The sequence below is a fragment of the Sorex araneus genome, chromosome 2 (assembly GCF_027595985.1).
Source record: "Sorex araneus isolate mSorAra2 chromosome 2, mSorAra2.pri, whole genome shotgun sequence".
NCBI lineage: Eukaryota > Metazoa > Chordata > Mammalia > Eulipotyphla > Soricidae > Sorex > Sorex araneus.
Window position 1 is genome coordinate 18,553,371 of NC_073303.1, and position 15,985 is coordinate 18,569,355.

At 46.4% G+C, this 15,985-nt stretch overlaps 1 protein-coding gene across 2 annotated transcripts in view; it reads right to left on the reverse strand.

Annotated features, from left to right (window-relative positions):
- Positions 1–15,985, reverse strand: part of CAP2 (cyclase associated actin cytoskeleton regulatory protein 2) — a 165,103-nt gene that overhangs the window by 134,873 nt on the left and 14,245 nt on the right. For both annotated transcript variants that reach the window (XM_055125639.1, XM_055125638.1), the window contains exons 2-3: positions 4,374–4,495; positions 1,042–1,142 (exon numbers count right to left, since the gene is read on the reverse strand). In XM_055125639.1, the coding sequence (XP_054981614.1) occupies positions 1,042–1,142; positions 4,374–4,494 (222 nt within the window). In that variant the 5' untranslated portion in view covers position 4,495. The remainder of the gene's footprint in view (positions 1–1,041; positions 1,143–4,373; positions 4,496–15,985) is intronic.

Below are 15,985 nucleotides of genomic sequence, written 5' to 3' on the forward strand. Positions count from 1 at the left end.
GGGGCAGGCATGGGGGATTGCACGGAACGGTTATCTGGGGAGGGAGTCGCAAGAAAATCCCGTTCACCTCACCTTCTTTCTTCCCTCACTCCAAACCACAAATTTGCTCACAAACCAGATTTTCTGTGAATCTGGTACTGAAAACGGTTTTTCTGGAATTGCCTCATGGCTGAGAAATCTAAAGGCAGATGGATTTGGAATTTAATCCCCTGCAAGAAACAAAGGCAAATGAAAACAAAAAACCTGGTGATAAATTTCTTTGAGGTTTCTCATGGGCTTGGCCAAGGCATTCGATGGTCCTTAAATGCATGCAACTAATAACTCACGTCACTCAACATTTTATTTTAAAAATGTATTTCCTCTGACTCTCAGACACAGCAGCCTGTTTCTCTTTTTCTTTTTTCCTTCCTTTTAGGTGACTCCTGGCTCTGTGCTTGAGGGCTACTCCTGGCAGTGCTCAGGGGATCACGTGGTACTCCAGAACAGAACCCGGGCCTCCTCTATGCAAAAACATCCACTTGACCCACTGAGCTTTCTCTTGAGCTCTAAACATTTTAAATATCAAACATTTAAAATATATATATATATATAAAGTATTGAACTTGCCTATTTATCATTACGTAGATCTACCCAAGCAAAGTTTATTGAATCCTTTGACTTGAGTATTTTTAATTCAGCGCCCCACCCCCACCCCAACCCAGGATAATTTTTTTTCCATTGTGGTTAAAAAAAAAAAGAATAACAAATAATGCGATGACTCATGCACAAATATATTTTCTGAGGTCCTACTCGACACTGTTGGATATATATCCAGACATGGACCTTCTAGATCACATAATTCTCATTTTTTTTTAGAGAACTCTCATTCTCTTTTCATTGATGGCTGCAGTTTCGTGTCCCAGTAGAGCACTGGGAGGGGAGTCCATTCCTATCTCTCCAGCGCCTCACTAACCCTGATTATTTTCTGTTTTTTTTTCTTTGTTTTGTTCTTTAAAATAGTAACCATCCTTTCCACAGCGGACAGGGGAGCAAAGTACTCACATGAGTCCCCACGTCCCCAGCAAGGATTCTACTCTTCTTTAAAAACTCGGCCACCATGCTGTTCATCAGCTTATCAAAGGCTTCCACTGAGGGGGCCACACCTTTGGAAGAAGAACATTTTGTTATTCTCTGGTACTTTATTTCATTTTACCTAAGAACAATTTTTTAAAGAGGAGTGCTGGAGGAACATAGGGTGTTCAGGGCCAGGGATCCGACTTAAAGTCTCACCCCTGCGAGGCATGTGCTTTTACCACTGGGCGACCGTCCTGTGCCCTCATTAGCAGTCGAATGGAATGAGGTAGTGCCATGCCGGAGGTGATGTGGAACAGTTGAGAGCATGGCTGCTTAACTCATGGACTCATTCATTTACTCAGTCAATCTTGCTGACGAATTTCCCAAAGTCTCTAGAGTGATAGTACAGCAGGGAGGGCCTTGCATGCGGGTGACCCGGGTTCAATCCCCGGCATTCCAGATGGTTCCCAGAGCAATGCCAGGAGTGATTTCTGAGTGCAGAGCCAGGAGTAGGTGTGGCTCAAAAAGCAGAGGGAGGGAGGGAGAGAGGGAGAGAGAGAGAGAGAGAGAGAGAGAGACAGAGAGAGAGAGAGAGAGAGAGAGAGAGACAGAGACAGAGACAGAGACAGAGACAGAGAGACAGAGAGAGACAGAGACAGAGAGAGACAGAGACAGAGACAGAGACAGAGAGAAAGAGACAGAGAGACAGAAACAGAGAGACACAGAGAGAGACAGAGAGACAGAGAGTCATAGAGAGAGAGAGACAGAGAGAGAGGTTTCCTATTTGTCCTCTTCCTGATTAAGAACTCCACCCTAGGGGCTGGAGCAATAGCACAGCGGGTAGGGCGCACGCGGCCGACCCGGGTTTGATTCCCAGCATCCCATATGGTCCCCTGAGCACCGCCAGGAGTAATTCCTGAGTGCAGAGCCAGGAGTAACCCTTGTGCATCGTCGGGTGTGACCCAAAAAGCAAAATATATATATATATTGTTTTCTTCTCTCTCTCTCTCTCTCTCTCTCTCTCTCTCTCTCTCTCTCTCTGCTATACTCACCTGTGCTCGGGGCTTACCCCTATAATCGCCCCCAGGGATCACACCCAGGGCTTAGGGCTTAGAGACTAACACGGTGCCAGGGATGGGACTTGGGTTGGCTGTATCCAAGGGAAGCGAGCGCCCTGCCTGCTGTACTATTTCCTTGGCTTGAGACGTTCCTTTGTCACTTTATCAACAACACTACCCCATCCCCTGGCTGCTTAGATTTGAACTTGACTTTCTGTCCGTGGGAGCTTTCTGTTGGCGTTTGCGAGCTCATGGAGGAACGGTTTGACGGCAAGACGCCGAAAGCCCGAGGAAGCAGTTCCGAGAGGAGCAGCTCAGAGTGTCACACACAAGCTTCCCCAGGTCTTGGCCACCAAACAGACAGAAGACAGGACGAGGCTTACCCCGGGGGTCACAGCTGTCTCAGCTGTGCAGAGAAGGCTCCAGGCTCCCGGCAGCCCTTCTTTAAACAACAGCCCCTTTCAGCGCCTTCCAAACATGTTCATTTCCATCAGGTTCCAGGGGAGAACAACCCAGCCTGGACATTTGTGCTCACCTGGTCCTTGGGGTCCCAGGCACGGAACACGAGGCACTGCTCCAAAGATGCCTGAAATTCTACAAGTGCCAACTAGGATTTTGCCTGGTGAAAGCTTTTTGGGAAGGCACCTACCTCCTCCCCCAGGTTTTTCTTAGCCCCCCTCCCCAAACCTGGCGGGATTCAAAAATGGGTCAGATAAGGAAGAAATGCACATGGGACAAGAATCACAGAGGTGCCAGGTAAAATAGAGATTTCCTGCCAGTTAAACCCGACTTTTCAATAAACCACGAGTGCGACTGTAGCCTATGTGTGTGCGGTGTAGGACTGGGAACACGCATACTAAAAGCATAAAAATTTCCCCCTTGAAATTTCACAACTGACTCTGTATTGTCATCTGCAACCTTAGACGAGAGAAGAAACTGGGAACATTATTGCCGGTGACTTAGCGTGCCATATATGGTATTGTTTTAATGAAGAGAGTTAACTGAGTTTTAGATCAGGTAATTTCTTTTAGACTTTTTTTTTTTTTAAGAAGTAAGGCATAGTATATTATTTTAAAAGCCTATTTGGTTAGCAACAAGCAAAGCTAAAACAATGTGACGTGATCTAATATGACTGAAGTCCTATTTGGCTTCAGGTCCAACTAACTGCCTTTAAACTACAGCTCTTAAACTTAATGACTTGTTTTCCTTAAACTTAAAAGTGTTAAGAAACACACTTGCAACCAATGTACTTTCTAATCCAGAAATATTCACATATATATGGATACATATGAACATTCATATACATTGACTTAAGTAGTCTACTTAATCACTGAGCGTGAAATGGCTATATAAACCAACATTATATAAAGAATACAGACATCTGGCACAAGGCTTCCCCTCCTCACAAGTATAGTATTGGTGATTTTTGTGGACTGTGTGTTGAGATTCCTCCCACATCTCTTTCAAGGATTTCTCTTCCCCTTCCTTTGTCCCTTCCCCCTCCCCCTCTCTCTTCTCTCTCCTTCTTCCTCTCTCTTTCCCCTTTCTCTCTCCCTCACCCTCTCTTTTCTTCCCTCTCCCTCTCTCTCCCTCCCCCTCTTCCTCTCTTTCCCCCCTCTCGTTCCCTCTTCCTCTCTCTCCTGCTCTCTTCTTTCCCCCTCTCTTCCTCTTCCCCTCTCTCTCCTTTCTTCCTTTTCCTCTTTCACTCTCCTCTCTCTACCCCTTCCTCTCTCTCTCCCTTTCTCCCTCTTCCTCTCTCTCCCCCTCTACCTCCACCCTATCTCTTCCTCTTTCTCTCTCCCCCTCTTCCTCTTCCTCTCTCCTTTTCTCTCTCCCCTTCCTCTCTCTTTCTCCTTCCTTCCTTCCTCTCTTCCTCTTCCTCTCTCTCCTGCTCTTCCTATCTCTCTTCCCTCTCTCTCTCTCTCTCTCTCTCTCTCTCTCTCTCTCTCTCATTCTTCCTCTTTCTCCCTCTCTCTGTTTCTGGGTTCGGCACTCAGAGATCACTCCTGGTGGTGCTCACGGCTCCTTATCTAGTGCTGGGGACTGGACCTAGACCATCCGCCAGCCAGCCCAGCACCTTAGCTTTACCTGCCGTACTGTCACTCTGGCCCCTCAGGATGCTCATAGCCCAGTGAGGACTGGGGGTGTCGGAGAGGGTAGAGAGAAATATTTCCTGATGTACTAGAAGGTGGGGAAGGAAGGAACGAAGCGAACCAGGTAGAGTGAGGGAAGGCTGGGAGAGACAGCCATTTGTCACCCTACCTGCGATGACACCATTCATCTCCCCAAAGTTCCCAGGCGGCTGGTGGGACTCGGGAGAGAGCAGCTCCAGGCGGACGACGGCTCGCTCCAGCCTTTCCATCAGTCCCTGCATGTCTGCCATTCTAGAAAGACACAAGGAAGTGTGTGAGCACCGGGGAAGATTCGCAAGAAGAAAACTAAAAATTCCTCAGAACGACGCTAGTAACCTAGTGCGTAGGTCTGCACGTCTGGGAACTATGAGATGTTCAAGTGAACATAAGAGCAAATTATGTTGAGTTTGTTCTCTATTCAACTCATTGACGTTTACAAGTCCCGTAGGTGATGCACGGACACTCACTCTCTTTACATCAGTCAGGGGCTCCCTGACTCCTTCTTTGTTCTAAGAAAGACGCCACCTATTCCGAATCTTACTTAAAAGTTTGTGAAGCTACGTACGTCACAATGTACAATGCACATTGCAAATGCTTCTGCGAAATAGTGGAGGCCGATTTGAACTATTTCCAGTAGCGACATTCTGGGAAGGTCTAATTTAACAAACATCTGTTAAAGGATAATTCTCCTGGGGACACTAACCCCAGGGGCAATCCCAATTTCCTCAATTACCTTAAAGCAAATAGCCCAGAAGAGGAGGACCAGGAAATTTTATCTAATTATGCATCATTCAGCAGGCAGAGGCTGCCTCTACCCAAAGGTCACTGCCATGCGTTTGTTATGAGTTTTAGTGTGTCTGCGGCTGGATTCTTCTGTTTGATTTTTAAATTAGTATTTTGTTACTAAGACGTTGTGCTGTATAAATTTATTCATAGTTGGCTTCTAGGCAGACTAAGCTCCAGCACCAGTGTCAAGGTCCCTCCACCAGTGTCCCCAGGGTCCCTCCACACTTCCCCAGGCACGGTCTGAAGTTGGGTGGTTGTGGTTGGGATCTCCTGCCTTCCGTATCATCAGCTCTGTGTTGGATATACCACTCTTGTATTTTTTTATTTTATAAAGTAGTTCACATTTGATTGCATTTCATACTCGAACACCAATCCCACCACCGTGACACCTTCCCACCACCATACTTTGGGTATTTCCATTCTGAACCCCAATGCCTGCCCCAAAACAGAACTGAAATAATTTATTTTGTATTGTTTGTTACGAAAAACCGCTGGAAACGCTACAAAAAGTTTCCTTAGAGGAAAGAGTGTGAAGATTGTTGTCTTTCACCCAGGGGTCATTTAGCCCTTCACTAAGAGATCACTAACATATTGTTAAAGGTTGAGCATTGTGTAGCACTGCACTGCACTGCACTGTTGTCCCGTTGTTCATCAATTTGCTCGAGCGGGCACCAGTAACATCTCCATTGTGAGACTTGTTACTGTTTTTGGCATATCGAATATGCCACAGGTAGCTTGCCAGGCTCTGCCATGCGGGCGGGGTACTCTCGGTACCTTGCCAGGCTCTCCGAGAGGGATAGAGGAATTGAACCCGGGTTGACCGCATGCAAGGCAAATATATATATCTGTAAAAAATATTTCCCTCTAAGATTTGCCTCCTACTTCAAATCCCATCAAATACGGGGCGGGGATGTACCACTCTTGTACATCACCAATGTACTTGACCCCTTGTTGCTGAACCCTTTTAAGTTGAAAATCTTTTGGATGGTGGCGATTTTAGCTCAGAATATTCAAAGTGGTTATGTCTCTTTGCTGTTGTTTATTTTGAAAGAAAGTTTAGTTTTCAGAAAATTGATTTTTGGAGACAGGGGTTTTCAGTTACCCAGTAGTCCTGTCTGGGATAAATTGGGTTTGTGTCTGGACCGTGAAAGAACTTACGGCTACAATAAAAAGACACTCTATTGAACGGGGGAGAAACTGGCACACCATGTATCTTATCAAGTATATAAAACACTCATACGAATTCAACCATTGGGCTACACTAGCACGAGACAGGGAGGAATGGAGACGTTACTGGCGCCCGCTCTAGCAAATTGAAGATCAACAGGATGACAAGTGATACAAGCGATGAACTCAACAGCAGAAACCAAACAGTCCTATCAAAAGAGTGGCAAGTGCTGGAGAGATAGTACAGCAGGTAAGGTGCTGGCCTACATGTGGGGCCCTGGCTCTCATCCCTGGTGCCCCGTATGGTCCCCTAAGCCCTGCCAGAAGTGATCCCTGTGCACAGAGCCAGGAATAAGCCCTGAGCACCCACCCCACCCCCCAAAAATAGTGGGAGGAGAGATGCATACTTCCTCAAAGAAGAAAACCAGAATGCCAAAAGGCATATGAAAAGGTGCTCATCGCTTATGGTCCGGGAAATGCAAATCAAAACAACCAGATATGGGCCTGATACCAGTGAGGATGGTCTATATCAAACAGAAACAACCAGTGATGGCAGGATGTGGTGAGAAAGGAATTCTCATTCACCGCTGGTGGGGCTGTTATCTGCTTCAGCCTATACAGAGACTTCTCAAAATACTAAAAATAGAATTCCCATCTGATCCAGCAGTTCTACTCTCTGGCATCTGTTCCCAGAACACACACACACACACACACACACACACACACACACACACACACAAACATTAACCCGAAAATATCTATGTGCATCTATGTTCATTTTAGCACTATTTACACTACCCGAGATGAAGACACAACCCAAATATCTAATGACAGATGAGTGGGAGACTTAAATTGTGCATATATATATATACATATATATATGTGTGTGTGTATATATATATTCAGAATGAGATCTTTCCAAGCTCTATGAATAGATGAAATCTTGCCTTTCGCTACAGCTTAGAGGGGACTGGAGAGGAATCACAGTAAGAGGGAGAAGGACGAGTGTCAGATGGTCTCACTCATGTGTGATATATAAAGAAATAAAACAAAGAAACAGACACTGTCCATGAAAACAAACGCTTGGATCCTGGCAACAAAACTGAGGTTACCCAGTGGGAGGTGGGGAGACATAAGCTAGGCTTAACCTGAGCACAGTGGTGGGGGGGATCTTCAACATTGTGGTGGTGGCGATGTGCAGTAACTTGGTACCCCAAATGCACACACATTAATGCGAATGCATTCATGTTACCTTGGTAATTAAAAGGAGATTGTCTTTGTTGGGTGTGAAGCCACTAAGACATTAGGAATAAACCATCCGTCCTGCTTCCAAACAGCCTCTTCACTGACCCTCTGCCTGAGCAGAGAGTAAGTGCCTTACGTGATTGCCAGTGGACGTGACGCTGGACCTGCTAAAAGAGTGTCCATGAGAGACCATGACCCTGGTGACACTAGCCCGTGACTGCTTTTGGCAAGGGTGACCCAGTGTCCGAGAGATGACAGCAGCCCTCATTTCAGCCATGCCTGCACTTCTTCTCACTCCAGAGAACTTTCTGAGCTTCACTTGGAGCCAAGAATGGCTGGGGGGGGGGGGGGCTGGGGGAGAACGTGCTCAGAGCGTGGGCTCATTTTATTGCTCAGAGATGTGTAAATATTTTATATTTCTGCTGCTGGGAACCAAGGAGCACGTTTTCTCTCTCTCTCTCTCTCTTTTTTTTTTTTTGCTTTTTGGGTTACACCCAGCAATGCCCAGGGGTCACACCTGGCTCATGCACTCAGGAATTACTCCTGGCGGTGCTCAGGGGACCATATGGGATGCTGGGATTTGAACCCAGGTCGGACTCGTGCAAGGCAAATGCCCTACCCGCTATGCTATCACTCCAGCCCCAGCACGTTTTCTTTTTTACGTTCCATGAGTCTTGAGCTTAAACACACGAGAGACTGCCATTTTCAAAGGAAAGGGGAGACTTAACCAAAACATGTGGAGGGCGCTGTCATTCTGGGTCCAGCTGTCAGACGGTCATCATATGAAGGTGGGGGGGCAGCTCAGGGTCTATTCGGGGATGTTGTCGCCCCACGAGTTACCAGGAGCACACTTTCAAAATATGGGGCAGTGCTCACTGCACAACCGAAATCAGCAGCTCATCCCAAGGGGAGTCAAAATTAGAAGTTTCTCATCTATTCTTTGCCTCTTCACGTCAGAGCTTTTGCCTCCATCGCAATTGGGAAAAAAAAGAGGGAGAGAGAGAGAGAGAGAGAGAGAGAGAGAGCAAAAAAGAAATGTAACTGATTCCTTTATATAATCTCGCAGGGGAAGTAGGTATCCTGTAGGTGGGTGAAGGCCATTTGAGAACCGATAAAAAGCCCCTCAGATTTTTTTCTTTTTTAATAGTAGCCCATCTGTTCCCAGTTATCTATGTTCTCTGTTATTCAACCTGCCAAATGTTGCCACCATAGCCCTAGACTCCAGGACACAAAAATATGAGTGAGCTTCCTCTCCCCAAGTAGGAAAGCAGCCGGCACCTCTACCAGCTCTCAAAAAAAAAAAAAAAAAAACGGTTTCAGGAAAGCCTGCAACATTTCACACGGGGGCCTGCTGTCACTGCCCGGGGTGTAATCAGCCCCCCTGGCGAGGCCTACCCTCGCTATCTCCCAGGGCTCCTTCTGTTGAGAGACAACAGGAGCTGGCCTGCCAACCGCAGGGTGGCACAGACCGGCGTGGAATGCAGCCCGGGAGAGAGAGAATCCGATGTCGCTTCATGTAAAACCACCAGCAACTGCGATCTCGTCACAGCCTCTGCAGAGGCCCAAAGAGAGCTCAGGGCAGGGACCTGGAATAACGCCTCTGGGCTGAAAGTTTGGGGACAGTTTCTAAGAACCAATGAAAGAAAGAATACTCCAAGAAGTTCAAAATACACGTTCTCTGTGAACTAGTGGAACATCCACATCACCCTGGAAATCTATCTGAGGAGCATGAAATCATTAACTCAAAGAGATGCATGCTTGCCCATATTCATCCAGCACGGTTGGCAGTAATCTAAAGTCTAGGGACAACCCAGGCGCCCAATAACAGATCGAGAAATTGTGGTCTAGCCACAATGGAATAATGGAATAATACTCAGCTCTAAGAAAGATGAAATTATGCAGTTCGCTGTAACTCGAAGGGAAATGGAAGGTGTCTTGTGAAGGGAAGTGAATCAGACAGTAAAAGATAAATGCCAGACAATCACACTCATAGACAGAGTATTAAAAAAAAAAACAAGGGGCCACGGGACAGTGTTGCAGGGATCTAGAATAACTGGTGGAGGGGGCTTGTGTAACGCTCTGCAATACTGACAAATAGTACCGTAAACTATAATTCTTCAGTGAAAAATATACACACTGTGCGTATGCTGCCCGAGCCCAGGTGCTGAGCACGTGTGACTCCCTTGCACATGTGTCACCGCATCTCCCCCCTTCAGATGTGGGCTTCCTTGCTTTCGTGTCTAATGCTGGGATGTGTGCAGGGCTCTCTCCGCCCTTGGAGAAGCCCGGGTTCTCTCTTGAGCACGTTACTCTCCACTCTCTCCCACTTTCTCTTCCTCCTTTTTTTTCCTTCAAAATCTCCAAATAAAATCTGTTTTACTTCAAAAAAGAAAAACAGAAAAAGAATATACACATTTCTGTTCCTGGGTCCTTATAACCCCATGGATTGGGATAGCTGCTCCCTCTTTTCCTAACACACAAACACACACACACACACACACACACACGCACACACACCTCATGTGCCCTTAGCCACCGTCCTTGTCCTCGGGAATGTAGAGAGAGACAGAACTAGAAAGTCTCCACACTCCTCCCCGTCATTCCCATTTGCCTTGAATTCCAAAGTGGATGGAGCCAAGTGTGGGCAAGGCCGTCGGTGCCAGGATTCCAGAATGAGGATGAAGACCTGGGCGGGGCAGTCTGAGTCGTGGAGAGCAAGGTCAGGGGATGGAATGATGAGGGGCCGGGGGACGGAAGATTTGAGATCAGGAAGCAGCAGAGGGGGTGGGGTGGGGGTAGACGTGGCAAGAGGGCCAGACTCGAGAGGTTCTAAGCATCAGATGAGAAGAGCCCGGAGCCAGGCCCCCCCGCCAGAGAGTCCCAAGAGTGGGTGGGGAAAAGGGTTTCAGTTGATCCTCCTTCTCCTCCTGTAAGATGCCAAGGCCGGAGAACAAATGCCAACGCTGGACCAGAGTGTGAGAACAAGGAGGGAGACAAGGGCGAAGAACAAGGCATTTCACAGCTTTCTCTTTTCAGGAAATGATTCATGAGATTGATTTTTTTTTTTTGAGATTGATTTTTTTTTTCTTTCTAACTGAATCACCGTGAGATACATAAGTACAACGCTGTTGATGTTTGGGTTTCAGCAACACAGTGTTGAAGTTTCCACCAATGCCCCAGTGTCCTTCCCACCATCCTCTCCCCCACCCCACCCCAGCCCAGCCCGCCTCTTTGCACCTTCCCTATCTCTCTCCGTCTCTCTCTCTCTCTCTCTCTCTCTCTCTCTCTCTCTCTCTCTCTCCCCTGTGTCTCTCCCTTGTCCCTCTCTCCCCAGTCTCTCTCCCCTGTCCCTCTCTCCCCTGTCTCTCTCTCCCCTGTCTCTCTCTCTCCCCTGTCTCTCTCTCTCCCGTCTCTCTCCCCACCTCTCTCTTCTCACCTCTCTCTCTCTTCTCTCCTCTCGCTCTCTCTCTCTCCTCTCACTCTCCCCATTTCCCCCCTCTCCTCCTCTCTCTCTTTCCTTCTGGGCATTACAGTTTGCAACCAAAGGTTATCGGGTATATCCCCCCACCTTTTTTTGAGTATTATTTTTTTTAATCGAATCACCATGAGATACAGTTACAAAGCTTTCATGTTTGAGTTTCAGTCACACAATGATCGAACACCCACCCTCCACCAGTGCAATTCTCCACCACCAATGCTCCCAGCCTCCCCACCCCCACATCTTAACCCTCCCCCTGCCTCTATGGGAGACAATTTGTGTATATCCTTTTACCATTTTTCAGCACTCATGAGATCGATCTTAACTTTTGTTTGGTATTCATTTACAACTATTCTCTTTTGGGAATTTGAAATGAGAAGTATCCTTGTTTGTCTTATTTGAATGCCCCTCTGCTGTCTTTTCTTTGTTAATGCTTTATTCTTTTTCTTTTTCTTAATATTAAAGACATATAGAATTTCAAGAGTCAATAGTTCTACAAGGCTTCTCTCTCTTTCTCTGCCCTTACACAAACACACACTCTCCTCTCTCTCTCTCTCTCTCTCTCTCTCTCTCTCTCTCTCACACACACACACACACACACACACACACCAGCCCCCATTACTGTCCCCTGTATTCTTCATATTGAGAGTCAATTACTTACTGTTCCGTTTAGCAATGACCTCTTAACCTCTATATAATACACTTCTACGGCTTGTCTTGTTATTTTATTCTGTTTTACACACAATTTACTGTGTGATCCCATCCAAAACATTAAGGTTTCCTTCTCTCTCCTATCCCCATCCCCCCAAACAAGCAGACTTCCTGAACTGGATAGATAACTCAATAGCTGAGCATATGCTTTGCACGCAGGAGGCCTGGGTTCAATCCCTGGCACCGGATGGTCCCTTGAAGGGGACAGTGTGACCCTTGAGACTCCCAAGCATCAGCAAACGTGGACCTTGACACCTCCAAGCATCACTGGGTCGGTCAAGAACAACCCGGAGCACCAAACTAGGATTAGCCCTTGAGTACCTACAGGGTCCAAAGACAAAAAAAAAAAAAAAAAAAACAGCACCCATTTTTTCTTTTAAAGATTCCCTGACTGCTCTTTAGTTAGTTTTTGGTACAGGAATATTTTCTTTGGTCCCATCTTCTCAATAATGTCACAGCACACATTTTTCGGTGTTATCACAATTATAACTATTCACATCTGAGTTACAAGGTGTGCTCTGATCAATTTCATTTTTTAAACAGATACCCCCGACGGCCGAGCCAAGGGTTATAACCTCCCAGTTTTCTGAATATAGTGATTCCCCTGTTTTTCTAAAAGCAAAGCATTTCCATGAAACTTTCCTAAGCAGAGTAATATAAAAATGCTTCTATTTGGAAAAAAAGATATAGTACTTCCAGACCAACAACACCCTCCCTCCCCTTCCCCCCCCGCCCCCCCCCCCCGCATATACACCGGTCATCCAGTAAATTATACCAAATAACACAGAAAACCTAAAGCACAGTTACACACAGTAAACACAGGAAGGCCGTGACACACCTCCAGTCCAGCTTATTATAAAAAGCAGCTCCAGGCAAGGGGCTGGGTGGGGCTGCTCTCACGAGTATGGCTGCTTCGAAACCAAAGCCCAGTGCTAGCTTCACTCTTCTCTTATTTGTCATAAAAGCATAAACCCTTGTGAGGGTTGTTTCTTTTAGCATAAATAATATTGGGCCAGAGAGACAGTAGGAGGGTCCAGGCATGCACCTCACATGCCTGAACCCAATTTGATCCCTGGTGACCTCCAAACACGGCCGGGATGGCCTGGACCATCCAGGATTCCGCAGGGACCCAGGAGCAATGCACCCTCAGGCCCTCACACTGAATCGCCAGACCCTGGGCCTAGAATCACAGAAAGGGGTTTGGCCAAAAGAAACAGCTTTTCATCTGGGTACTTGCTTTGGCCGGAGTCTCTTAAACACCACTTGTGAGCCTCCCTATAGCATCCCCAATAACAACCTAAAAAAATTTTAAAAAGAACTAAGGTAATTCATAAAAGACAAGTGTAAAGCTCAAACTTTTTTTTTTTTTTTGCTTTTTAGGTCACACCCGGCGATGCACAGGGGTTACTCTTGGCTCTGCACTCAGGAATTACCCCTGGAGGTGCTCAGGGGACCATGTGGGATGCTGGGAATTGAACCTGGGTCGGCTGCGTGCAAGGCAAACGCCCTACCTGCTGTGCTATTGCGCCAGTCCCTAAAAAGCTCAAACTTTTGCAAAGCAAGGAACACCTGTATTTAGGGATGACTCAGCTTCAAAATCTGCTCCAGTTTGTTCATCTCCTTCCAAAAGGGCCGACCCCAGGGTTCTATCTCTTCCCTCCACAGGAAGCATCTCTCCTGGGAAGTACTTCCTTCTGGCTACTCTGAGAAGGTGCTGAGTCTCTGGAACCCGGGCCCTGCCTTCTCTCTTAGTCCGGGGTTTCTCTCCCTTCCCTCTTCTGTGGCATCATTACCTGTTTCTTGGATCTATTTCCTCATTCTTCATTGTGTGGCCCTTAATTGGGACAAGTTCTGTGAATGAAAGGTCAACTCCTCTGAGACCCTGAAATTCTGAAAGTATTTTTATTTCGCCCTCACACATGATTTGGCAGTTGGGTGAATATAGAATTCCAGGCTGGAAATATTCTCTGAATTTTAAAAGGCCTATTCTTCTGGCTTCCCAGGGGGGTCTTTGAGAAGTCCAAAGCCACTGAATTTTCATCTTGCTTGCTATTTGTTTTTTACTTTAAAAAAGGTCCCTCTCCCAATCCTACTCCCAGCCCTATGCCCCCATGCCTCCATCAATAACCCCAGGTTCCCTCCCATCCTGATCTCAATCTTTGGCACTTACATTTTTTAATTTAAATATTGTAGTTTGGGTCCCAACCCTTCAGCAGCATTAGGTCTATAGCAAAGTTTCTATAAATACACTATTCAGATTCCCCTATAGCCAAAAAGGTCTAGGTAAGAAATAGCTTTTCATCTGAGTAATTGCTTTGGTCAGAGTCTCTTGCCCCCTCACCTGGCTGTCTTCACTGGGGCCCACTGGAGGGGGTAGGTTGAGTTTCCCTCCCTGCCCCGAGCAGAGCCCCTGCAGCCAAAGACCTCCAGAACCCAGACACAGCCATGCTCAAGGCCCCTCTCCACACGTTCCAATGAGCCTCACGCATGAAGGAACCGGCAAAAGAACCCAGATGTGCAGGACCCGAGCCTGAGACCTCCAAGCCTGCTCGGATTGGGACCGGCACTCTTCCGCCCAGATTCCCCATTTTCCAGTAGCTAGGTGGTCACACCCAGAAATTGCCCCCGGCATGTAATTCCATCAATGGCCAATATCCAGAGACTATAAAACCAAGCTCCCGGAAGCGAATGCGGCCGTGCGACATCTTATAGCCTAGTTTTCCCTCTCGGAGAACCTGGCAAGCTACAAAGAGTTTCTTGCCCTCAAGGGAGAGCCTGGTAAGCTCCCTGTGGCGTATTCATATACCAAAACCAGTAACAATGATGGGTCTCATTCCCCTGACCCTGAAAGAGCCTCCAATGTGGCACTGTTGGGAAGGATGAGTAAAGAGAGGCTGCTAAAATCTCAGGGCTAGAACGAATGGAATGAATATATATATATATATATATATTCATATATATATCCCTTGTCTCTTCCCACAGATGAGCCAAAGGCCCTTGGCCCTGGGCCTACGTGACTTACAGATCTCTCCTAACTCCCTCACTCCATTTATTTCCTTCCTGGGCATTTTTGTTTCTGTAATCTAGATTCAATGTTTTGCTCATCTTTGTTATCTTGACATATAACAGATTAGTGAAAACACCTTGTATTTTGTCCTGTTCTTCTGACTTCACTTAACATGAGATCCCCTCAATTCTTCACAAGTTGCAGCAAATTACATGATTTCCTTATTCTTTGTGGCCACACAGTATTCCATTGTGTGTGTGTGTATGTGTGTGTGTGTGTGTGTGATATCACAACTTCCTTATCTACTCTTCTGGCATTGGGCTGCTTCCATATCCTGACTTCTGTATTAAGAGCTGCAATGAACATAGCTACGCATATTGTCTTTTGGAGTGACTGCTTTTTGTGACTTTGAGGGTAGACACCAAGCGGCTACATCACTAGGTCATATGGATGCTCTACTCTTAGATTTTTGAGGAACCTCCTTTGAACGTAACTGGTGTTTTTCTTTCTGGAAGAAACTTTTCTTCCTGGTGGAGGATCTTTTCTCCCCCAGGTACTTTGAACCTTTGTAACGATTTTCTTTGTTATTGAGCAAGTATAAAAGCTTTTCAAGTGGGAGGGGGATAGGGTGGGGAGAATGTGTGGGTGTGCACGGAAGGGGGTGCGATGGGGTGGAGGGTGGGGGGTGGAGGGATAGAGAAAAGATAGGAAAATGGACATTGCATATTGTTTGCTCTAGACAAGTTTATACACCAAGTTTTTACTGTTTTGTTTATTTTTCAAATTATAAGTTAGCCTATACATTTTAAAATTTATTTTTTATTTATTTAATTTTTTTAGTCACTGAGATACAGAGTTACAAAGCTGATCATGGTCGGGTTTCAGTCATACAGAGTTCAACACCCATCCCTCCATCAGTGTCCCCAATTTCCCTCCTGCCACCCTCCCCATGCCGGGCCCCCCCCGCCACCCCCCCCCCCCCCCCCCGTCTCTATGGCAGGCACTTTCCTTCTCTCTCTTTCTGTCTCTGTCTCTCCCCTTTTGGGCATTACGGTTTGCAATATAGGTACTGAGAGGTTATCATATTTGTTCCTTTCCCTACTTTCAGCATGCAGTTCTTATCCAGAATGACCATCTTTGTCATGGTGGTCCCTTCTCTAACCCAAATGCCTTCTCCCCAGCATTTGAGGTAGGCTTCCAACTGTGGATAAAAACAGCGAGCCTATAAAATTTTTAAACCATTCAACTATATCACACTAACTGCATACATTTACAAATACATCATACCCTTCAGTAAGGAAATAGCTAGTCAGTATTCTCTCACATACTTTCTTAGAATATTAAAATG